The 23,980-nt window shown below is 38.7% G+C and overlaps 1 protein-coding gene across 8 annotated transcripts in view; it reads left to right on the top strand.

Annotated features, from left to right (window-relative positions):
• Positions 1-23,980, top strand: part of chd4b (chromodomain helicase DNA binding protein 4b) — a 41,903-nt gene extending 17,923 nt beyond the window's left edge. For 4 of the 8 annotated variants that reach the window (XM_055163684.1, XM_055163682.1, XM_055163683.1 and 1 more), the window contains exons 22-40: positions 440-689; positions 1,219-1,343; positions 2,673-2,765; positions 3,003-3,144; positions 4,351-4,521; positions 4,709-4,897; positions 6,861-6,947; positions 12,069-12,160; positions 12,239-12,372; positions 13,663-13,807; positions 14,096-14,252; positions 15,127-15,212; positions 15,289-15,496; positions 15,881-15,937; positions 16,032-16,208; positions 17,153-17,261; positions 18,088-18,220; positions 18,655-18,850; positions 20,886-23,980. In XM_055163684.1, the coding sequence (XP_055019659.1) occupies positions 440-689; positions 1,219-1,343; positions 2,673-2,765; positions 3,003-3,144; positions 4,351-4,521; positions 4,709-4,897; positions 6,861-6,947; positions 12,069-12,160; positions 12,239-12,372; positions 13,663-13,807; positions 14,096-14,252; positions 15,127-15,212; positions 15,289-15,496; positions 15,881-15,937; positions 16,032-16,208; positions 17,153-17,261; positions 18,088-18,220; positions 18,655-18,850; positions 20,886-21,076 (2,742 nt within the window). In that variant the 3' untranslated portion in view covers positions 21,077-23,980. Of the gene's footprint in view, positions 1-439; positions 690-1,218; positions 1,344-2,672; positions 2,766-3,002; positions 3,145-4,350; positions 4,522-4,708; positions 4,898-6,860; positions 6,948-12,068; positions 12,161-12,238; positions 12,373-13,662; positions 13,808-14,095; positions 14,253-15,126; positions 15,213-15,288; positions 15,497-15,880; positions 15,938-16,029; positions 16,209-17,152; positions 17,262-18,087; positions 18,221-18,654; positions 18,851-20,885 lie in introns of those variants that run through there. The other 4 variants (XM_055163688.1, XM_055163687.1, XM_055163685.1 and 1 more) reach the window with 2 other exon arrangements.

The raw sequence follows: 23,980 nt of genomic DNA, 5'->3' as shown, positions 1-23,980 counted from the left end.
ACACACTATAGCACAAAGCTTTTGCTAGTAAAACAGGTATTAAATCAAAATCAGACTATTAAAACACATTGTTGCTGACCTTTCTCTTAAAAAGACTCAGTTTCTGGGCAAAATAGAAAGTTGAAAGATCACTGCTCACTAGTTGATGACAAAAATAATTGTTAGCTGAAACCTTTATTAAAAATAAAAAGAACAGAAACTTGCAGTGTATTCCAGCAGTGTATTAACAAAGTTGTAAGTTCATATTTCTGCACTTTCCGGGCTAAACCTGCAGTCTGTTTACTTTTTTGCTTAATATTTGAACCTCAACCAAGACATTAGTTATATTTAACACCTTTCTGATTTGCAAATTATCCTTATTATTATGGGCCACTCTTAACTCGTGCATTTTCAGTCCTGTATTTTCTTCAAGCTATTGATTAATTAAAACTCTTTGCAGGAGGCACCAAAACTCCCGAACGGCATGTATGAAGGGAATGCCCTCACCAAGGCGTCGGGAAAACTGCTGCTCCTTCAGAAAATGATGAGGAAATTAAAAGAGGGCGGTCACAGGGTTCTAGTCTTCTCCCAGATGACCAAAATGTTGGATCTGCTCGAGGACTTTCTAGAAAACGAGGGCTATAAATATGAGCGTATTGATGGAGGAGTCAACGGAAACATGAGACAAGAAGCTATCGACCGCTTCAATGGTGAGACGTGCACACGGTGTTATCCTGTTTATTTATAGGAACTTTCAACTTGGAATGCATCTTACATTTTTATAAATAATTAATTTGTTTCTTTATTAAATTATTATTGATAAACACTTGATCACTGACCTAAAATCATTGTACCGTTTACATTTTAAACATAAAAGCTATATTTTTTAAAACCTCGCCATGTAACTTTTTAACCATCTTAGAAAAACATGATTCTTTATTCTGAGCAGGATTGTATCTCCACAAACCTGACTCTTATTTGGTTTTGAGAAGGTCCTCCACCTGTTTTTTTATTCCTTTGGCTATAATATTCCACAATATGGCTTGAAGCTCATCTATCTCCATGAACAATGTTGGGAAGTACAGTTTTAACTTTTTATTTTCATGGAATCATACAGATGACGTGCCACAATCAGACAGTTACGTTTTTGATTTAACAAAAACTAAAACAAAAAATCCATAATAGTCACTTGTAAATAGTAAATAAAATGCCTGTTTAATTGTGATATTTGTCCCTCAGCTCCAGGGGCTCTTCAGTTTGCGTTCCTCCTCTCCACTCGAGCCGGAGGTTTGGGGATCAACTTGGCCTCTGCCGACACGGTCATCATCTACGACTCCGACTGGAACCCTCACAACGACATACAGGTGCGTCATTCTACTTTTGTTAAGATTGTATTCGTATAAAGGCTGGAAGATATGGGGAAAATATCTAGAGTATATTTGAATTATTCTAATGGATATTGTGAGAGTCAGTTCACAATTCAATTTTGAAGAAGATTTTTTGTGTATTTTAGATGTTTACGTTCTAACTACATCATGTTCCTAGCGTGTTAGGAAAGTGCGTTAAATGAGGTCTTAATTTTCACTCATTAACGGTGAGAAAATAGTCGATTATTTTCCGTAACTTGGATTATAACGATGAGAAACACCAGAGGGAAAAAAAGAGGAGAAAAGATGAGGAGCTGCGGCTGCACGGGAGGGAGAGCAGGGAGTGGTTGGACGGTACCGCACACACAGACACAGACGCACACACACAGATGCATACACACAGAGACGGACACACTTACACAGACACACACAGACGTGCAAACACAGATGCACACACAGACACACACACTCACACACTCACAGATGCACATACACACAGACATGCAAAAACAGACACACACATATGGACACACAGACGAACACACATAGACGCACACATAGACGCATGCCCACAGACGCACACACACACACACACACACACACAAATGCACGCACACAGACGGACACACAGAGATGCACCCACACATAGCCACACACATCGATGCACACAAGAAACGCACACAGACACAGACAGAAGCACACACACAGATTCACACACACAAGAAACGCACACAGACAGAAGCACAAACACAGACGCACACACACAAGACGCACACACAGACGCACACACACAGAAACATACACACTCACACAGACGCACACACACAGATGCACATACACACAGACAAACAGACACAGACACACACACACAGTCGCACACAGAGGCCGAGGGAGAGAGACATTGGCGTTTTAGTCAAATTGTGCAGATTTAAGTTAAAACTTGTGATCACGTGAGGAGACCTGAGGAGACGCGCTGTGGCTCAGGCTGCTTTTTCAGACATCGTTAATCCTCCTCAGCACCACTCTCTCTTACAGCGACGCGATTGGCTGCAGACCTGTCGATTAAGATGCGCATGCCTTATCATCGAGATCTACCAAAGTAGAGATCGTGACTGAACCATCTTTCGATTTTCAGCACAGCCCTAGTCTAAAGCCAAGTGCAATCGCAGAGGGGACAAATGAGTTCGTGTAGACCTTTAAGTTTTTATCGACCATTTAACATGACTGGGTACTTTGTTCTTAGTAGGACATTGTCTAGACTTTGTGATTTGACATTTGATCCAGCCCTGATGATTGTTGATATTAATATTTTATTTTCTCACGTAGGCGTTCAGCAGAGCTCATCGTATCGGTCAGAACAGGAAGGTCATGATTTATCGTTTTGTCACCAAAGCATCTGTTGAGGAGAGGATCACACAGGTTTGTCATGTTTTTATTTGAATTTTATTTTATTTTTCAAATGTATTTACAACCAAAAACAACAGAGCACATGAAACACAGCACAAACATCGAGGAAACATTTGAATTATTGTACTAACATGTTCTATTAAACATTCACACCAACAGTAAGAAGACTGGTCTACTCCTCAAGAAACTACTCATTGTCATCTCATTATTATTTTCCATTTGCATATTCAATGTGTTTCCAATCATTAGGTGGCCAAAAAGAAGATGATGCTGACTCATCTCGTGGTCAGACCCGGCATTGGCACAAAGACGGGCTCCATGTCCAAACAGGAACTGGACGACATCCTCAAGTTTGGAACAGAAGAGCTGTTCAAAGATGATGCTCCCGAGGGTGAGTTCACTGTAAAAGAGGGTACATTTTATATTTCGCAAAAGAAAATTTTGTTCTGTCAACTGGACAACAGTTTACAGTTCAAAGAGTGAATATAAATGCTTTGGCGCTTACTCAAGTTGAGCTGCCTACACTGAAACTAACACCTATTTTTTTACAGTAGGGTGTGTTGGTTTCATTGTAGTTACCTCCTTCCTTTCGGCAGATATTTAAGGCAGTGACCTAACAGAAATCACTCATAACTGAAGAGGCCACTTGGATGAGTAATGATACGTTTTCAGATCTTAAAAACATTTGTCCAGTTTGCAGAATTTATTTTGTGATGGCACCTACTTAGACAACTGAGGGATTACACAGACATTTTATATTTATTACAATCTATATACATCTATGAAACACACTATAACTTGCCTATCTATTTGAGTAAAAAATCTTAGCTAATCAAGGGCGGAGGTTTGCATAGGGATGGAGGGGACATGTCACAACCAATATTTGTGGAAGACAAAATAGTCCCTACCAATATTTGTCTTTTTATTTTAATAAACAAAAATATGAATTTATTCCAATATTTTTCCAAACTCAGTAGTATTAATTTAACACGTTTTAGTTCACATTTTGTTTATTAGACTTTCTGAGATGTATTCAGCGATATGACTACAGGGTTTCTCCTGCCACTATTTCATTGGCTGTAACAGAGTGATATCATTAGTGGAGCCAGGAGCCTAAACTGGGGAAGCAGCAGGACAGGGCCGCACCTGAAGATGTCGGCTTGAGCAGGCGTGAGTGAAGACGCTGTGCACCAAACTTTGAAAAACTTTTCAAAAGGAAACTTATTTGGCTTCATCTTCAATTAAACTTGTCTTATAATGAGTCGCGGTGGAAAAAGATCGACTATCACCACAAGTGCACCTCCCAAACGGAGCCCTACTCGTGCGCTGATAATATATCCACCAAAGCTGAGACGAAACCTACTCTCTTATAGCTAACACAATTTTAATTCCTAAAAATTCAAGTCAGTTTTCTCTTTTCTGTGTAAGTAAAGCACATCTTTCGATATCTTTCACATGATTCCATCAACCTTTTTCTCTTGATTGAATGTGTGGATCACTTTAACGCTTTCTCTTAATGTTGTATTTGTTGTATATTTTTTGCTTATTTATTTAAATGTATAAACCCAATGTCATTATAAACGTCTCTTTGTTGCAGGAGACAACAAAGAGGACGACAGCAGTGTGATCCACTATGACGACCAGGCCATCGACCGTCTGTTGGACAGAAACCAGGACGCCACCGATGACACGGAGCTGGCCAGCATGAACGAGTACCTCAGCTCCTTCAAGGTCGCTCAGTACGTGGTCAAAGACGAGGACGACGAGGTGAGAGACACAGGAAAATGCTAATGCTGCACTTTTACATCAGCCACAGATTGTAGACGGACTTTTAAAGTGTCCCAACAAGCTTAAGTTGTACCATTACTATAGGGTTGGGCAATATGGCAAAAAAATTAAGGTATGGTATGTAGCATTTCCAACCTTATTGATGAATATGTCCGTGTTTTCTCTTCAGGAGGAGGTGGAGCGTGAGGTGATCAAGCAGGAGGAGAGCGTGGACCCAGACTATTGGGAGAAACTTTTGCGTCACCACTACGAGCAGCAGCAGGAGGATCTGGCCCGAAACCTGGGCAAAGGCAAACGAACACGCAAACCTGTCAACTACAACGACGGCTCGCAGGAGGACCGAGGTATACGACAGGGTACAGAACAACATCAACACTACTATTTTCTGTGTGTGCTGTGCTGTGAACTGGAGATGCACCCATACAAACGCTGGGATCAGATACTAGACTGTTGCTTTTTACTAGCTAGAATATAATTTTATATTATGCAGTTTTGATGAGACACATTTTATTGATCCACAAGGGAAATCACTTGGACACAAGAGCTCCCACAATACAATAAAATAACAAATAACAAATATAAATGGTTTTAATATTTCTTATATTTGAGTAAAGTTACCCATCTGATCACAAATCATGAATCTCTCTACAAAATAATCATGCTATAAACAGAAAGACAAGTTGGCTAGATTTAATGTGAAGCCCTAAGGCCAATTATTTAATATTAAAGAAGAGTATTTACAGGCCGCTCTTGGCAGTGTATGTCTCATAATATTTGCCTTGGGTCTTTTTTAATTGAGAGGTCTACAGTCAATCCTCTGTCAGTAAAAGTGTCTGGTTTGGAAAAAATTGACTGCCGTATTTTTCGGACAATAAGTCACACCGGACTATAAGTCGCACTTTTTTGGGGAAATTTAATTGATAAAATCAGAGACCAGGAACTGACATTTCATCTTGAAAGTCAAGATATAGTAATAACAATAGAATAGAGAACAGCAGGCTGTTAACTTCACATATGATTGAACAGTTCTTCAGATAACAAGAGCATAAACAACAGAACAGGTTTACCAAACTCATGATCTCACTCCAAATCACTAAATCCACTGAATTCTTCATCCTTGGTGTCACTTCTGAGCAACTCCGTGACCTCCGGAGGTCAATTCCAATTAGAATTATTCTGGCCTTTCTAAAATCCCGACAGGATGGTTTCAGTTGTCATTGAAGTCGAGGCTTTGTTGATCCATCCAGTGACTTCCAAGAAAGTTTCATGGCACACGCTCCTGGTTTTCGTGAAGCTGTGTTCTTCAGCCCCACTTTCCGTCAGTCCCTCACAAGTTCCTCGCTCACTCCAAACTTTCTTTCATCGTCCTAGAGCCTAGAGCCACTGTCAGTGTGAAAATTTTAATATATAAGTCGCACTGAAGTATAAGTGGCAGGACCATCCAAACCATGAAAAAAGTGCGATTTATAGTCTGTAAAATATGATACATTTTGTGTTGGCACTGTTTAATCTTAATTTGTCTTGTTTTGTTTTTGCTTTTGGAATTAAATGGTAAATGGTCACATTTTTATATAGCGCTTTACCACCTTCAAGACACTCAAAGCACTTTACAACAAGGAATCACTCACCCATCCACAAACATTCATACACAAATATACGCTGACATTAGAGTGAGGTGGGTTAAGTGTCTTGCCCAAGGACACAACGAGAGCATTCATTCGTAGGAGCTGAAATCACACTGCCAACCTAAGCCCCAAATTATGACTTAAAGCCATTTTAATTTGTTTTTAGAAATCTCTTTGCTCTATTGGTTGGTCTAAGTATTGATACCAGGGCTGAAAAACTGTATGGGTGCATCTCTAATATTTTGTGATGAAATTATGAATGTTCGAAATGTTATTAACGCAGTTTTGTTTCCATGCAACCGTGCTAGTTATTGCAGGTAAACCATTTCTACTTTTTAATATGATGCATGTTGGTTTTAATGTTGTAATTTTGGTGTTTTACATTAAATAGCATGTTATTTTTGTTTGCTAAATGATAAGATTATGTTTTATTATTATTTATTTTCATTTAATTTGGGCACTTGATTGGGTCACTGTGATTAAGAATAGATCCTTGGTGTTTACAGATATCAAGTATCTAATAAAAGGACTGATTTTACAGATTTTAACTTTAATTTTGTATTCGATATTAGTTCACTTTTAATAATTTTGTGTGTGCATGCCATAGAAATGTAGTTTTGTTTGTGCTCAGTTTAGTTTTGTATGTGTATTTTCTATTATATTTTCTCACACCTTTTGCTTTTGCCCTGTTTAGACTGGCAAGAGGATCAGTCTGACAATCAGTCTGATTACTCTGTGGCATCAGAGGAGGGAGACGAGGACTTCGATGAACGCACTGAAGGTAAACTCCACTCTGCCCTCCTCCTCATCCTCTGTGTGTGTGTGGGTGTGTGTATGTGTGAGAGGCACAAGGTATATTTATACAGTCTGTGAAAATCAGATAACCTCGCTACACTGATACAAGTACTGGTATCTGATACAGAGTCCTGCACAGGTCCATTTTTGGAGACCTGCTCCCTCCCACACCTGCACAGAACAGCACCACACCTGCCCGTTAACCCGTGATTTTATCAAAGTTAAACCCGCACACGCCCAGACCCGTTGACATTTCACTTGTTACCCGCCCTTGCCCGTGATAAATTACCAGTGTTGGGAAGGTTACTTTTAAAATGTATTCCCCTACAGATTACAGATTACATACACCAAAATGTAGTTTGTAACATAATCCATTAAATTACTTTAGGTGAGTAACGTAATCAGAATACTTTGGATTACTTGATTTTCTGTAGAGAAGCAAAGACGACGATATCATAACATAAGTTTTATCTGTTAAAAGAAAATGAAAAGCCCAGACTTTACTTAAACAAATTTAAAATTTTATTGATAGAAGACGAGGAGACACGTCCACGCAGCATGATTTAGTCCTGTTAAATCCTGGTTTAGACCTGTTTTTGCCCTGGTTTTAGTCCTGCTTTAGTCCTAGTTTAATCCTAGTTTAGACCTGGTTTAGACCTAGATTTAGACGTGGTTTTAGTCCTGGTTTAGACCTTGTTTTAGTCCTGTTTTAGTCCTGCTTTAGTCCTAGTTTAGTCCTAGTTTAGACCTGGTTTAGACGTGGTTTTAGACGTGGTTTTAGTCCTGGTTTAGTCCTAGATTAGTCCTGTTTAGACCTGGTTTTAGACGTGGTTTTAGTCCTGGTTTAGTCCTACTTTAGTCCTGTTTTAGCCCTGGTTTTAGTCCTGCTTTAGTCCTGGTTTAGACCTGGTTTTAGTCCTGCTTTAGTCCTAGTTTAGTCCTAGTTTAGACCTGGTTTAGACGTGGTTTTAGTCCTGGTTTAGTCCTAGATTAGTCCTAGTTTAGACCTGGTTTAGACGTGGTTTTAGACATGGTTTTAGTCCTGCTTTAGTCCTAGTTTAGTCCTAGTTTAGACCTGGTTTTAGACATGGTTTTAGATGTGGTTTTAGACGTGGTTTTAGTCCTGGTTTAGTCCTAGTTTAGTCCCGTTTTAGCCCTGGTTTTAGTCCTGCTTTAGTCCTGCTTTAGACCTGGTTTAGACCTGGATTAATCCTGCTTTAGTCCTAGTTTAGTCCTGTTTTAGACCTGGTTTAGACCTGGTTTAGTGTCCGGCAATGAGTGAAATGAGAAAACAGGAAAATACCGCCGTGTAATCCATTTATTTCAACAAAGTAACTGTAATCCAATTACCACTCACTGAAACAGTAACTGTAACTGAATACAGTTACTCATAATTTGTACTCTGATTACATAACTCCGGTACATGTAATCTGTTACTCCCCAACACTGTAAATCACATACAAATTAAAAGCATTCTAACTGAAGCAGCCATCAGAATACGAATTGAAAAGTTACAACTTTAAGAATTACAGTCAAGAAATTAAATGAAACGGTTACGCTTCCTTCAGTACGAATACGAATTCACAGACGCAACTCAACGTCACCACTTCATAGGGATTATTTATTGAGCAGAAGAAACATTGATCGAGATGTCGGACTTTTGCACCATACACACCACGGACTGAACCAGGACTAAACTAGGACTGATTCCAGAACTAATTCCAGCACTAAGCTAGGCCTAAAACAGGACTAAACCAGGACTCATTGTCGGGACGGGCTCATAGGTGCATCTGCGTAGACCTTCGGGTGACTGCAGGCCAAAGGACCAGTTCAGAGCCCTACTCCACGGGCTCGGGGTTCTCTCTCTCTCTTAGGTCTAAGATTAGTCCTGGTTTAGTTCTGATTTAGTCCTGACCCACCCGCATACCTGCCTATAAAATTTCAGAATGTTAAAACCCGCTAGTTTCAGCAACTATTTGCCCGTACCCAGTGCAGGCCTCTGATTTGATACTAGACTGCTGTTTTTTTACTATTCAGAATGTGATTGTACGCTTTTAAATATTTCGATAGTTTTTTTTTACATAGTCATTGAAAATCAGATAAGCTAATACTTAGCTCTGATTTTTGCTGTGTTTACATGCATAAGAGAAATCAGCAAGAGAAATCAAACACTTGGAGGTGTGTCAGCTAATCAATGGGTTTTTTGAGTGTTTGGAAGACATAGTACAGTGACCTTTAAAAAAGACATCCTGCATTTTCTCTTTCGTTTTTGTCCTTGTTCTTTTTTGCATAATTTTGTTTATCAAACGTGCACAGGTCTGAACAACCAGAAAGAAATCCGCTTACTCACATCTGATATAACTGTTTTTACATAAAATTTAAATAATTTAACTTAATTGAACCTGAACTGTGTCAGTGTTTCCCTAATTAATGTCACAATATTAAATATACTCTAAATATTATTTCTTCCCCTTACTGTACGCAGGGATGCAACGATACAATAATGCAATAATTTGTCGAGATTTGATATCGATGGGTCCTGATACCAATTCAGTTTTGATATATGTGTCCAGAAAGTCAAAATGTCTGTTTCCCATGTGATTTGTTTTGGCAAATATGAAAAACTTACCGTAATTTCCGGACTATTGAGCGCACCTCAATATAAGCCGCATCAGCAAAATTTTAACTAGATTTTAAACTTATACATATATAGTCCACACCTGAATATGAGCTGCAGGTATTCACATCTTTAAGAACGTTTTCAAGTTCGGGCCGTCTGCTTTTATCGCCTCTGAAAGTTTTGGTGGTCTTTTTGCATTGAGTCAGTTTGTCACGCTGCCGAGGCCAACGTCTCACCATCGACTCACTGATGCCGAGCTAACGTGCAGCAGCTCTTTTTCCTTCTTCGACAGCCACATCAATGACCTTTAACTTAAAAGCTGCATCATCTGAATTTCTTTGTACGTTTTCCATGAGGAGAGTGTGCATATGAAGCACAAAATAACTGTTCAAAACACGATCAAACGAGCACCTTCCACGGCGCATCTTCACCGTCTCTCTACTGCGCATGTCTCCTGCAGAAAGAGCCTCTGTCCTGTCTGTATCATGTCAGTGTCTTGTAGGATTTCAGCAGATTTCAGGTTCTCTCGGGGACTGGGTTAGTTGTATCAATCAGGTATGAGTGGATGTCCGGCTACTGAAGTTTGAGACGTTTCTTTTCGTCATTTACGTATATGGGTAAGACGTATCCCCCTCACTAATGTTCATTTAGCATCATAACTTATTTGATCACATGGAGATAAACTGTTTTAGTGCTGACAATATCGTGAGCTAGTGTTGCAACTTCATGTGAACCCTAGATCCATATGTTAATCACACAGACAGTGGCGTTTTCTGCACTCAGGCTACGCGTATCCGCTGTGTTGCCAAACCACAGACCGTATATACAATATGAATGAACAATGTGCCAAACAAATAATCTGTTCATTTATTAGTCGCATTGTTTTATTATCCGCAGGGTTCAAAGTGTGAGAAAAAAGCAGCGGCTTATAGTCCGGAAATTACCATAGTCTTTAGTTACACTTTAACCTTCTTTCTAAACCAACACGAAAACAAAGCATTGATGGACTCGTGGTATCAATCGAACACTTGTATTGAATCGTGACACCAGTATCAAACAGTTCAATATAATATCTGGTGTTGTTGCATCCCCGATCTATACTAACACACTTTAACCCTTCGCAGATGTAAACTTAGGGAAGCGCAGCTGTGGGTGCATCATTTGTTATGCTCACAAACAGGAAAGAAAAAAGAAAAAAGAGGAGAGAAGGAGGAGAATGGAGGAGAAGAAAAAGAGACGAAAGGAGAGAAAGAAGCGTAAAGAGGAGAGAAGGATGCAAAGACTGGTAGAGAAATGTAAAATGAGGTGAAGAGTGAAAAGCAGGAAGCATGAATAAATTATATCTCACTGTTAAGCACCTTGTATGCACTTTATTTTTTGGTTGTGCTTTATTTTTGGTTTGTAATCAATTTTGTTCAATCAAATCTCAGATCTGTATTTTTTACTATTTTATTTGAGTTATTGTGTAATAAGTTGTGTTCAGCTTAAAGTTTAATATAAAAGTGGAAGGCAGATAGAAGTTTTATTAACCTGGTTTATGGGTAATATCTAGGGATGTAATGATATCCAAATCTCACGTTGCGGTATTTTCACGATATATCTCTTATTGCGATATTTTATGCTACTTTTTCCTTTTGAAAGGCCCTGACAAGACTTAATCCAAAGAACTAAGAATTAAAAGTGCTTAGAACTGTTATTTCTTCATGTAGTTTGCACCAAAACAGAGCAAAGGCTCATGGTCCATGTAGTTCCCTCTGTTTTTTTGTTATTACTGCACCATAACAATTAATTTAAGTAAAGAGGCTTGTGATTCGATATATAGTGTTGGCCCACGATATTATTGAGAAACTTTTGATGATACGATATAACAATATTTTGGTTATTGTTATACCCCTAGTAATATCTATAATTATTTGACCTATCCATATAAAACAAAATTTCTGTACATAAAAGATATTCACTGTGAAATTATTAAATAAAACACTTTTATTATAAAAGTACATTTAGTATAAGCAATTAAAAGGAGAATTTGATAAGCATTAAAAGGAGAATTTGGAGCATATTGGATCTATTGACTTCCAAGTTCAAAATTTGTGGATTTTATGTTTTGATATTCTCTTGAAAAATACAGTTTTAAAGGCCCTGAACCTATTTCACATTTCCAACACGCCCAAAATCCCAACTTGTGTTTTCTTTGGGTAATTTGCTGTAAGTGCTGTTCTAATTGTTTTTACTGCACATTAAATTATGAATCCGTTATTGGTTTTCCATTGTGACTGTGAACGCTCATTGCTTTAGAAAGAACCATATGTTTAATTTGACGCACTGCAAATTTGAGAAGAAGCTACAGCGGTAAGTCCATAACCATCCCAGACACATTAAGGCAACACAGTTATGCATGTGCGGTTTTGAGTTTGATGGTTGTGTTTTTGATTTTGATAAAACACTTGAACATCTGTCTGTCTTTTCTTTCCTTCTGTATCTCAGCTAACGCACGGAGACCGAGCCGCAAAGGGCTGAGAAACGACAGGGACAAACCTCTGCCTCCGCTTCTGGCCCGAGTGGGAGGAAATATTGAGGTTAGTGTGAACATTAAGAATAATAAAGCAATCTGAATACAGTTTTCTACCTTTTTTTTAAACATAATTCTTTATCAGGTGTTGGGCTTCAATGCTCGTCAGCGTAAGGCCTTCCTGAACGCGGTGATGAGGTACGGGATGCCCCCTCAGGACGCCTTCACAAACCAGTGGCTCGTCCGGGACCTCCGCGGGAAATCTGAGAAAGAGTTTAAGTGAGTCTGCTTCAAATGTCAATCGACTGTGTGTTGTGGATCGTATTTCATTGGTTATTTATGTATGAACAGCCTATGAAATGTATGAAACCTGTGCGTCGATTTCATCCCTTGGGACTGACCAGAGGGCGGTGCTTTTAAGTACTGATTGATTTGGAGAACTGTGTGTAAAGCTGATGGTGGTTAAACAGAATCAGAGAACCTAAACCTAGTCTAACCAAATCCTAACCCGCCAACCATGACCCTGACCCTAACTCTGAACCAAACCTTCTAACCCCAAACCCTGAACTTCCAAATAATAACCCTACACTAACCCTAACTCTAGCAAAAACTCTACCTTAACTCCTAACCGTGACCCTGACCCTAACCGAGGGGTGGGAAAACTTTTTGACTCGTGGGCCACAAAGGGTTGTAAAATTTGACAGAAGGGCCGGACCAGGAGCAGATGGATGGAGTTTTTGGTAATCCACCTCATAAGAGAAAATAATAACATGTTTTCTACATATCCTGAAATATCTGAAACTGAAATATCCCACAATTGAAAGTCACTACAAAGCATTAGAACAAAATATCTGTCTTTCAAGTCCCACAGTATTTACTATTTATAGAAATAACTTTTGACACTGAAAATTATTATTACTATTATTCAAGTTCGGAGGGCCAGATTAAAAAGATTTAAGGGTGGTAAAATATGGTCCCTGAGCTGTGGTTTGCCCACCCCTTCTCTAACCCCAAATCCCCTAACTAAACCCGGACATTGTACAGCTCCTGGTCCACATACAGTCCTTTGGTTGACTCTGACTGGCCCGTTTAAGCTCATTTGGAATTACAAAATAAACATATTTTATAATTTCACTTGGACTATGGACTAATTTTACCTGGACTGTGGACTAAAGCTGCACTGCTTTTATTTTAGAGATGTTTTTAATTACATTTTTGTAAGGCAACCTCACTTTTTCATCGCTTAGTCATAATATAAACTCTTATCAGTCTTGTCAGCTTGTCAAAACAATGATACTTACTGCTTATTATAAAGAAATACAATTCATATTCTGCAGAACTGAGTTAAGCATTTTGGCCCAGCCCTTTACAATATTTTCTGTTTCTCATGTGGCCCCCAAAAAAATAATTGCTCACCCCTGCCCTAACCCCTAGTAATAGATTTTATTTATAAGGTGCCTTTGACAGTCAAGGTGGCCGTACAACAATAAACAAGTACAAAACCCTTACAAATACACAGTAATTACATTTGTAACTTTCATTTAAACCTGTGTTCCTCTCTCGTTTCAGGGCCTATGTGTCTCTGTTCATGCGTCACTTGTGTGAGCCGGGGGCTGATGGAGCGGAGACTTTCGCAGATGGAGTTCCTCGTGAGGGTCTGTCCAGGCAGCACGTGCTCACCCGCATCGGCGTCATGTCACTGATCAGGAAGAAGGTTGGTCTTTTTAAAGGAGACATATTGTATTATAACATTGACTTTTTTGAGCTTTGAGGCACATTTTTAAACTGTTCCTCCATCATGAGCTCTTTAGTTTTGATCGATTGATTCAGGAAGTCAGTGGACCTGTTTCTGTTACTAAGCTGTTTTAAGTAAATGTTATGGTTATAGACTATTACTAAGTTCTACCAAAATGTATATATATATAAATGTATGTCCTGCTTAAGTGTGGCGTTATATAAAAATGACTTGACCAGTGATGGTGTGTTCATGGTGAATTCTCAGGTGCAGGAGTTTGAGCACGTGAACGGACAGTGGTCAATGCCGTGGATGGCGGAGCTGGAGGAGAACAAACGAGCTGCAGCTTTAGCGTCCGGAGAAGACCCCAAGACCCCGTCCTCTGGGACCCCCGCAGACACTCAGCCCAACACACCCATCCCAGGTAACGGATTCATATTATTCCACCTTTTTCATATTGTACTGAATATTACATTGCATATTTGCTCAGGCAAGGCAAGGCAAGTTTATTTGTATAGCACAATTCGTACACAAAGTAATTCAAAGTGCTTTACAGAATAAGAAATACATTAAAATCACAATTAAAATTACATAAATTAGGGAGAAGAGTGCGGAATGAAAACCTTTCAGTCATATGCACAGTGAAACAGAACTGTTTTGAGCCTGGATTTAAACAGCGTCAAAGTAGAGGCCTGTCTCACATGTTCAGGAAGACTGTTCTAGGTTTTAGCTGCGTGAACCTGAAACAATGACTCCCCTTGTTTAGTCCTGACTCTGGGCACCAGCAGGAGGCCGGTCCCTGAGCTCCTCAGAGTGCGAGATGGTTCATATGACACTAACATGTCAGAGATGTACTTTGGTGCTCGGCCATGGAGAGGGCTCATATTGTTTTGTAAATGTATAGGCCATATCTTGTACCAATTTAGTTTGGTTTATACACATTTTTGTTAATCCACTTGTTATTTTCTAGTATTTAAAAGCTATCATCCATGCGTTTATTTGCTTTGACAGTAGATGGTAGATGAAACCTTTGGCCTTTGTTCAGACTCACCTGTGCTCTCTGGTCTTCTTCTGTCAGACTGAAGCTGGCACACTATCAGACAGCAGTAATGTAGGTAGCATCTAGTGGTGAAGCGTGAGAATACAACAGGAGCGGATCGGTTAGTTTAATTACAGGTGGTAGCTTCAAGGTTTTATTGTTCTAGAGTATTTTGTCTCGTTGACCAACACCTTTAGATTACATCTTAAACACTCACACAGTAAAGTAACAGATAAAATTATTTCTTCCTTTTTTACAGAGGATTTGTCTAAAGCAGATGACAAAGACGATATTAAGAAGGAGGTAGAGGACGGAAAAGTGGGCAAAAAGTCTGATGATACAGATGTAAGTAAATGTTTTAAGTCTATAAATACTTAATTACCATGGAAACAAGTACCATAACCTCATTGTTTTCTCACAGATTATTGAAATCCCGGATGAGTCAGACAAATCCTCCACAAGCGGCAGAAAAGAGAGCGAAGAGGAGACGAAGGACGAGAAAGAAAAGGACGAGAGAGGGAGCGACACGAAGGACAGAGAGGAGGAGAGAGAGAAAGAACAGAAGCCGCAGGAGAAAGAGGCAGAAGTGAAGACGGAGGAGTCCAGAGCCGATTCAGACGGAGGCAAAAGTAAGAGCAATTATATTTCAGATGTGTATTTTTTGTTTATGTGGGTTTTTCAGAAACTTCCCTTACACGAAGTAAATAATAAATAAAATGTAATTGCAATCAACATGGAAATATATTGTTTTGCCTGGAACCTTCCGCAGTATGGCAGTAAACTTTTTATTGCTGAAAAATTGCTTTAAAACATATATTTTAACTCTTTATTCAGCTCTCCTGCTTAACTATATGCAGGCTGATAGATGCATTGCCATACTGTTTAACATTTGAGGCAAAGCAAAAAAAAATCCCCATGGAGACAAGCAACTGATCGCCCTTCAATGGAATAATGTTATTTAGTGTATCTATGTCAGTGCTGTATATATATTTATCTTATGTTTCATCTTTCAGCTGAAGATGGAAAAGAAGAAAAGATGGATACAAGTTCATCTGCAGACGACAAAAAAGGTTCAGCTCATTTGATTCACATAAAATCCAATATCATAAGTTATTTAGAGTTATAGCTTTAGATCACTGACATTTATTTATTTTTTTCTTACAGAGCAAAAGGATGAAAAAGATGTCTTGAAAAATGAGGATTCAGACAAACTTCAGAATGGAGAAAACACCAAAGACGGAGTGACGTCGGCCGCGTCTGCTCTGGTCAACATCAGCGAGGAGAAGAAGAAGGCCACAAAGCAGCGGTTTATGTTCAACATCGCAGACGGAGGCTTCACAGGTACACAATGACTATGCATAAATTACACATTAATAACACTATAATAACAGAGTAATTACCAGAAGGGAGGCGTACAAAATGGATCGAAATGGCAATTACAAAGGTTAAACTTAATATTTAGAAATAATTCATAGTTAATCTCTTGTAGTTAATTATATATCAAAGGTCACGCTTGTACCACCAACTGAACGATTTTTGCAAAAGAAATGGATATACACCTTTGCACTATGGAAACACAGAGCTCTTTACTCATTTCGAAACAAATACCATATTTTTCGGACTATAAGGTGCTCCGGATTATAAAGCGCAATATCAATAATGTCGAATTTTCTCCTCTATTTTCATACATAAGGCGCACCAGATTATAAGGCATGTTAAGGGAAACAAATGGACGACACTTGAGACTGATCCTTAACCCAGGCATCCACGATCCATTGGCAGATCGTGGTGTAATGTGTATTATGAATGTATTATGAATGTGAATGTGGGTGGATAATTTAAGTTTGGATTTTTATTTCCTACGAGGACGACTCAAATGTACAATGAGTAATAATGTGTTTAATGCAGCTTTGCGCACATTTGGTTACGTTTTACCGAAATGAAACTTAAAACCACATGACTAATTGAAAAAAAAAGCTTTGTGGTTGACCAAAGTCGTACTAAAACATTTTGACAGATTTTTGAGCGCCGTGTACAACATAAAATCAGTTCGAGGTCAGTAAGCACAACCAGAATTAATACATAAGATGCACCGGATTATAAGGAGCACTGTTGATTTTTGAGAAAATTAAAGGATTTTAAGTGTGCCTTATAGTCCGAAAAATACGGTAAATGTTTTCGCATGTTTTCAATTGTAAAAAGTCTTTGAGCTTGACTCTTAAACCATGTGTTGTTCAGTATATTCCTTTTGCATGTTCTTATCGTTTTAATGCTTTCTTTTCCAGAGCTCCATTCTCTGTGGCAGAACGAAGAGCGAGCAGCAACTGTCACCAAAAAGACATTTGAGATTTGGCACCGTCGCCATGACTACTGGCTCTTGGCTGGCATCATACAGTATCCTTATATGGCTTCATTTTTTGTTCATTTATTTAGTTGAATTTAAAGGGCATACTTAAACACATCTAATGGCTCTGATCCTTTGTCCCAGATAATAGTCAAATAAAAAACATAATCCATAACCTACTTAAATTATGAAAAATACAGGGTTCTCCTGGTCAAATCCTGGAAAGTCATGGAAATTGAAAATCAAATCATGGAATTTTGTAAATTCAATGAAAGTTTTGGAAAAGTCATGGAATTTTAGTATCTCTCACGCAACTACAGAGTTCTGTTAAGTTATCATTAGGGTATAATGATTATTTCCAAACTTATGCACCTTTTGTTTAAAAGAGATGACAATAAATGCACTGACAGTATTTTGAATGTTAAAAAAACTATAATACCAAACCATAAGATGAGTGGAAAGGGTTAACATTTCATATTTAGCCCTGAAAGTCTGATCAATTATACACATGTAGGGTGCCATAAAGTCATGGAAAAAATTTTGGCATTGAAAAAGTAAGTAAGTAAGTCTTTATATAGCACCTTTTATAGATAAAAAAAAATCACAACGTGCTTTACAGACCAATAAACAAGAACAGAGGAATTACAGACACAGTCAACTAAAAGCCTGTCTAAAGAGCATTGTCTTGAGCTGCTTTTTAAAAGAGTCTATAGAGTCTGCCTCACGTGGGGCTAGGGGCAGGGCATTCCATAATTTGGGAGCCACAGCCTGAAAGCACACGTCCTGCTGAGTAGGAGCCCTGAACATATAATTAAAACTTAAAACATAGACCCAGCGGAGTCCCTCTTGTTTAAACCCTTGACCCCAGCGCCTCAGACACGGTTACGCTCGGTGGCAGGATGTCCAGAACGACGTGAGGTACGCCATCCTCAACGAGCCCTTTAAAGGAGAGATGAGCAGAGGGAACTTTCTCGAGATCAAGAACAAGTTTCTGGCTCGGCGATTTAAGGTGAGTATCATTTCAGAACTTTGAGCTATTTCAGTGCATTTAGGTTTATAGAAGTCTCTCCTCAACCAATGTGCTTTTAGTGTTTAGCGAACACTTACACACCTATTGATTATTTACCTTTGTCTGTTGTCTGTTTCTCTATTTTGAAGATATTTAAAATTACAATATTGAGTAAAAATATAAAGAACTTGGCTTGTAATCTGTAATCTATAAAGTCACATGTCTCTATTTTCATTCAAATTCAGTCTTTTTACTTTTAGCCAACATCTGAACCTCAACCTTCTGATTATCATCTGTTATTAAGATTATAAAAAATAAGACATAATTTATATCAATACTCCTGAGCCCTAGTTCTGAAATGCTCTATGGGGCAAAAATAATTTTACAAAGATGTTAAATCCTGTGCTTTAAAGTCTTTTTGTCTCCTCCTTTAGTTGTTGGAGCAGGCGTTGGTGATCGAGGAGCAGCTTCGTAGAGCAGCGTACCTGAACATGACAGAAGACCCCGCCCACCCCTCCATGGCCCTGAACACGCGCTTCAGTGAAGTCGAGTGTTTGGCCGAAAGTCATCAGCATCTGAGCAAAGAGTCAATGTCCGGGAACAAACCAGCCAACGCAGTCCTACACAAAGGTACCACGCGGGGGTAATGCAGGACTCTCACGTATTATACTATCACTAAACCAGGTCTAAACTGGAACTAACCCAGGTCTCATCTTGAACTAACTCAGATCTAAACTTTAACTAACCCAGATCTAAACTGGAAATAAACCAGGTCTAAAACAGTCCTAAACGAAGTACCACACGGGCGTAAAGCATCACTATCACATTATAGCATTAAATACAGTTAGACAGGTCTATGAGGTTTGATCTTAACCATATGCACAACAGTTCCCAATCATTTTTGATGGTCAGCTGCCCTAGGTTGGGCCCTGGATCAGTGGGGACCTCTGCACCAGTAATGCCCCTTGACTTCTAGTCTATTGGACAGAATATATCAGTATATGCAGCATGTAGTTCTTATTTTAATGCGTTAGAGCTGAAGTCCACTTATAAGACGTATTATGTGCAGGGTTCCTGGTTCATGGAAATTCTGTAAAAGTCATGGAAAATGAAAATGTAATTTTACAGGCCTAGAAAAGTCATGGAATTTTAATCTCTTTCATGCAACTACACCGTTCTGTTGAGTTATCATTAGGCTATTATGATTATCGCCGAACGTATGCGTCTTTTGCTTAAAAAAGACGCCAATAAATGCACTGACAGTATTTTAAATGTTTAAAAAAAACTATAATACCACAGCACAAGGTGAATGGAAAGGGTTAAGATTTCATATTTAGCCCTAAAAGTCTGATGAATTCGGCACATGTAGGTGCTGTAAAGTCATGGAAAATTCACTTAAAGTCATGAAAAAGCCATGAAAAAGTTTTAAAATTTTGTCAGTGAATAAGACTGGGAAACCTGTATGTGTTTTTTGTAAACAGAACGCAGAAAATATAAAAATAGAAAAATAGAAAATCTTTACACTAGCTGTGGTGTTCCATTCTGTTTTACTTAAACCTTTAATTATTACTAAAACAGAAGTTCCTCTAGTTTTATTATTTCATGTCTTCTCTAAATAGACCAGCAGGGGGCAGGTGTGGACCACTTCTCCCAGGCTTCAACACTAAGAAATGCGCTTGTTACTTTTAGCAAATAATTAGCTCAACAGTGCAGAGGTTTGTGTCGCGCCATAATAAAGTTATTTTATAATACCAATAATTCATCAGCCCAACAGAGCACTTAAACAGACACTCAGAATCACTTTTTACAATTTCAGCGATTATTTATTCAATCCTTTTATTTTTACTTCACAAACCACAGCTGCTCGGGGGGTAGCAGCTGTGGTTGGGGTAGACTGATAAAAGCAAGATTGACAATTTGTGCCCTCCACCTCTTCAACCAAAACCGCTCACTTGCACACCACATTCATACTTGGGCAAGGCATCTGAAGTGTCTTGCCCAAGAACACAGTGTTGCATGCACTTGTTACAGCCGGGATTGATCCACCAACTTTGTCCACTGAGCCACTGCCTCCCCAATTAATACAAAAGTAAAACGAGGATTGATTATGATTAGGGCTGTGCAAAAATATTCAAATATCGATGTATTGTGTCCTTTAATGTGATGATACAGTATCGATATCATGGGCTGCTGTATCGATATATCGCCAAGAGTATTTTTTGGTATATTTTACTAAAATATTTTGCTACAAAGCTACAGTTTTGTTGCTTGTTTAGAAGAAGGAAACTTGTTTATGCGGCATATTTGACATTTTCACAGTTTTGATGATTAAAATTCATATTAACTTCGCACTAGAAGTGGTTTAACAAAGACTTTTAATTTCACAGCCACGATTAAACCTTTATTTTTTATTGAACCATGTCGAATCAATTTGAAATATATTGAAATATTGAACTGTATCGAATTGAAAGCTCACTGTATTGAGATATGTATCGTATCGGCAACTTCTGAATGATACCCAGCCCTAATCATGATTATTTATTTATTTATTATTTATTTAAAAATATGAACTGCACAGCCTGACTTCAAACCAAGCTTAAATTTGCTAAAATATAAATAAACAAAATAACGGTAATAATAAATGTGTCTCTCTGTTTTCTCTTAGTTCTCAAACAACTTGAGGAGCTGCTGAGCGACATGAAGGCAGATGTGACCCGTCTCCCGGCAACCATCGCTAGGATACCCCCGGTTGCCGTGCGCCTGCAGATGTCCGAACGCAACATCCTTAGCCGGTTAGCGAGCCGCGGCCCCGACGTGACGAGCCAAGGTCAGGGGCAGGTGCAGGTGTCTCGCTGAACTCCTGGATCGACCATAAAAAAAACCCCAAAAAATGAACTATTTGTACAATGTTTTATTCTGAAAATCCAGGTCAGTCCAGACAGAGCCACAACCTTTGACCTCTGACCCCCGCGGAGAAGGAGCCGGATTCAGACACAGGACTAAGGCCGGACTAAGGCACCAAAAAGGTCTAAGAACCACGGACCTCACTGTTTTTTGTCATGTTTACTGTCAGTGTAATGGGACTAAGCCAGGACGAGAACTAGAACTAAACCAAAACTACTGACTTTAGGACTAAACTTAAAGTAGAAATAAACCAGTGTCAGACAAGAACTAAACCAGGATTTAACAAGGTCTAAACAAGGACCAGAACTAGAACTAAACCAGAATTAATTTATAGTACCAAACAAGGACTAAACCATGACTAAATCTGGTCTAAACTGGACTAAACCTAAACTAAATCAGGACTAAACCATGACCTTAATAATTTCAGCGCCAGGAATCGATACTAGGACTTTAGTTTAAACTGGAACTAAACCAGGTCTAAACCAGGACTGGACTACGATTAAGCCAGGTCTATAACAGAACTATACTAAGACTAAACAAGGACTGTGACTGTATCAGGACTAAACCAGGAGCAAACTGGAACTAAACAAGGTCCAAATTCAGACTCACCTAAACCTTAACCAGGTCTTTATCAGAACTAAACCAGGATTGGGTTTGGACTAAACCAGGTGTAAACTACAAATCAAGGATATAAATAGGTCAAAACCTTGTACAAAAGCAGGACTTGATCAAGACTAAACCAGGACTGGATCAGGACTAAAACCGAACTGACGATGAGCCTGTTGTTGAGCCACAAAAACTGTCCGATATTTCTCACTGGAACTGAGCTTGGACGCCATGGCAACCTTCACAAACCAGGGTCAAATTGTGTAACTACGACGAGTCTAAACGCAAGTCAAACGCGCAGCATGTTTGAAGTTTACCGAATTTGACGTGGAACAAGTTATTTTCTGTTTCATTTTTGGTCCTTACATGTTTTTCATGTGTAGATGTGGGTGGAGAGGACGCGTGATAGTTTTTCTGATTCAAAACATATTATTGTACGTCAACCACCACGAAAACACGAGGGTTTTAATGTCTCTTTGTCCCATAGTTGTCACGTCATTGTTGTCCGCACTAGGGCTGCTCACGTTGAGAAATAAATGTGAAGTTTAAAATGACAATAACGCAATTTCAATATTTTAATACGTTTTTGTAGTTGAGTTCAATTAAAGAAAGTATAAACGCTTGGCTTGTCAAAGTTGGTCAAAAAAAAAAAAAATAATAGAGTCAAACCTGAGAACGAAGGAAAGCTAATTAATTATCTATTCTGATAATATTTAAGATTTTAACCAGGAATTATTAAGAACAACAAATATCTGTAAAATAATAGCACTTTTGCAATATGTGTGAAAGCTACCATTTGTTTTGATGAGGGTACGGGAAACAGGTTTCACGTTTTTTTTTGCCATCCACTGGTGATAAAAACAATAAACGTACGGGAGGTAGCCTTAAGTTCGTACACATTTTGTTTGCTGGTACCTCTTCTCAACACATTTCGCAGCCCTAGTTCACTCCATCACCTGTGTTTTACAAGGTGGGAGTCAGACCCCAGCAAGCTCCTCAACATTCCTAAAACATTGTAGCTTCACCCCCCGAAACCTTTTCTCGCAATACGAACGTTTGCTTTGGAGCTGTTAAGTACTTCAAAATTAGAATAAATATCGGCAATCTTGTTTTATTTAATTTGTTAATGTCTGTTATATATTTTGCATTGTAATTATTGTTGATTTTATCATTGATGTTTGTTTTATGGACCTCAATAAATGGTCAGCAATTGTACATGTCTTTTCAACCTTGCCAGTATATGTTGATGATATGATACTTTGCAGCAGATGTTCGATATTCCCTGGGGGTGTGATAACTAAAATAACTAAAGGCTCTACTCTGTCTGAGGGTTTTTAGACGTAAATGTGAGCTTTGTTTTAACACAGTTTGAACAGAAAGAACTGAATAACAACAGGAGAGCTGATTTGTGTTGTTAAACGAGTCTCTCAAATAAAATACCAGCAACACAACTACCTAGGGCAACAGTAGCTCATTTAGTAGAGCGTTTGTCCCATAGAACGTATTTATAAATGAACATATCTAACGCTCTAGTTGCCACGTCCCTAATAAAAAGTTCACCAGGAGGCTCTTCCGGCTCCTTCTGACCCTGACTCCAATTCACTTACATTAGGATTTTGTCGCCTCTCTCTTTGTAAATGCTGCAGTAAGCCTCGTCATTTTGTTCTTAAAATGTTTGTATTAACCCGCTCTACATGATCCTGATTTTTTTTTCTTTTTCGCTGTTTTATCCGTCAAAAAATACCTATTCATAACATAGAGCCTGGTTCCAGATTCGCTCCTGTAACCATGAACATCGTGAGCCTCATTTGTGCGGCGCTGAACACTGTGGTCCCCCTACATCCTTTGGTGAGCGTGAATGTGTGAGTGGTTCTTTATTGTAAAGCACTTTTGAGTGACTTGAAGGTGGAAAAGCGCAGTATAAAAATGTGACCATTTAGCATTTTCCAACAGTTTTTCAGTTAGTCACTCACCTAAACAGGTCCATAAACCCTTGTACTGATCACAATCTCCTTAAATGTGTTTTAATCAATTTTGTATTTTTTTCTTGAGTTTTCAGACTATCTTAAAACTTATTAATAACTCATGAACATTCTGCCAACATTATGCCATAGATGTAGAACACCTCCAGTCTGATGTCACTGCAAAGTATCGATAGAGCTAATGTTTAACAGGGTTCCCACGGTGGAAATTGAAAATGTCATTTTTCAGGCCATGGAATTTTATAAATTCAATGAAAGTTTTGGAAAA

The sequence above is a fragment of the Boleophthalmus pectinirostris genome, unplaced genomic scaffold (assembly GCF_026225935.1).
Source record: "Boleophthalmus pectinirostris isolate CB_2022bp ecotype Guang Dong unplaced genomic scaffold, ASM2622593v1 HiC_scaffold_6, whole genome shotgun sequence".
Classification (NCBI taxonomy): domain Eukaryota; kingdom Metazoa; phylum Chordata; class Actinopteri; order Gobiiformes; family Gobiidae; genus Boleophthalmus; species Boleophthalmus pectinirostris.
Note: the sequence above shows the minus strand (reverse complement) of the source record. Positions and strands in the feature narration are given on the sequence as shown.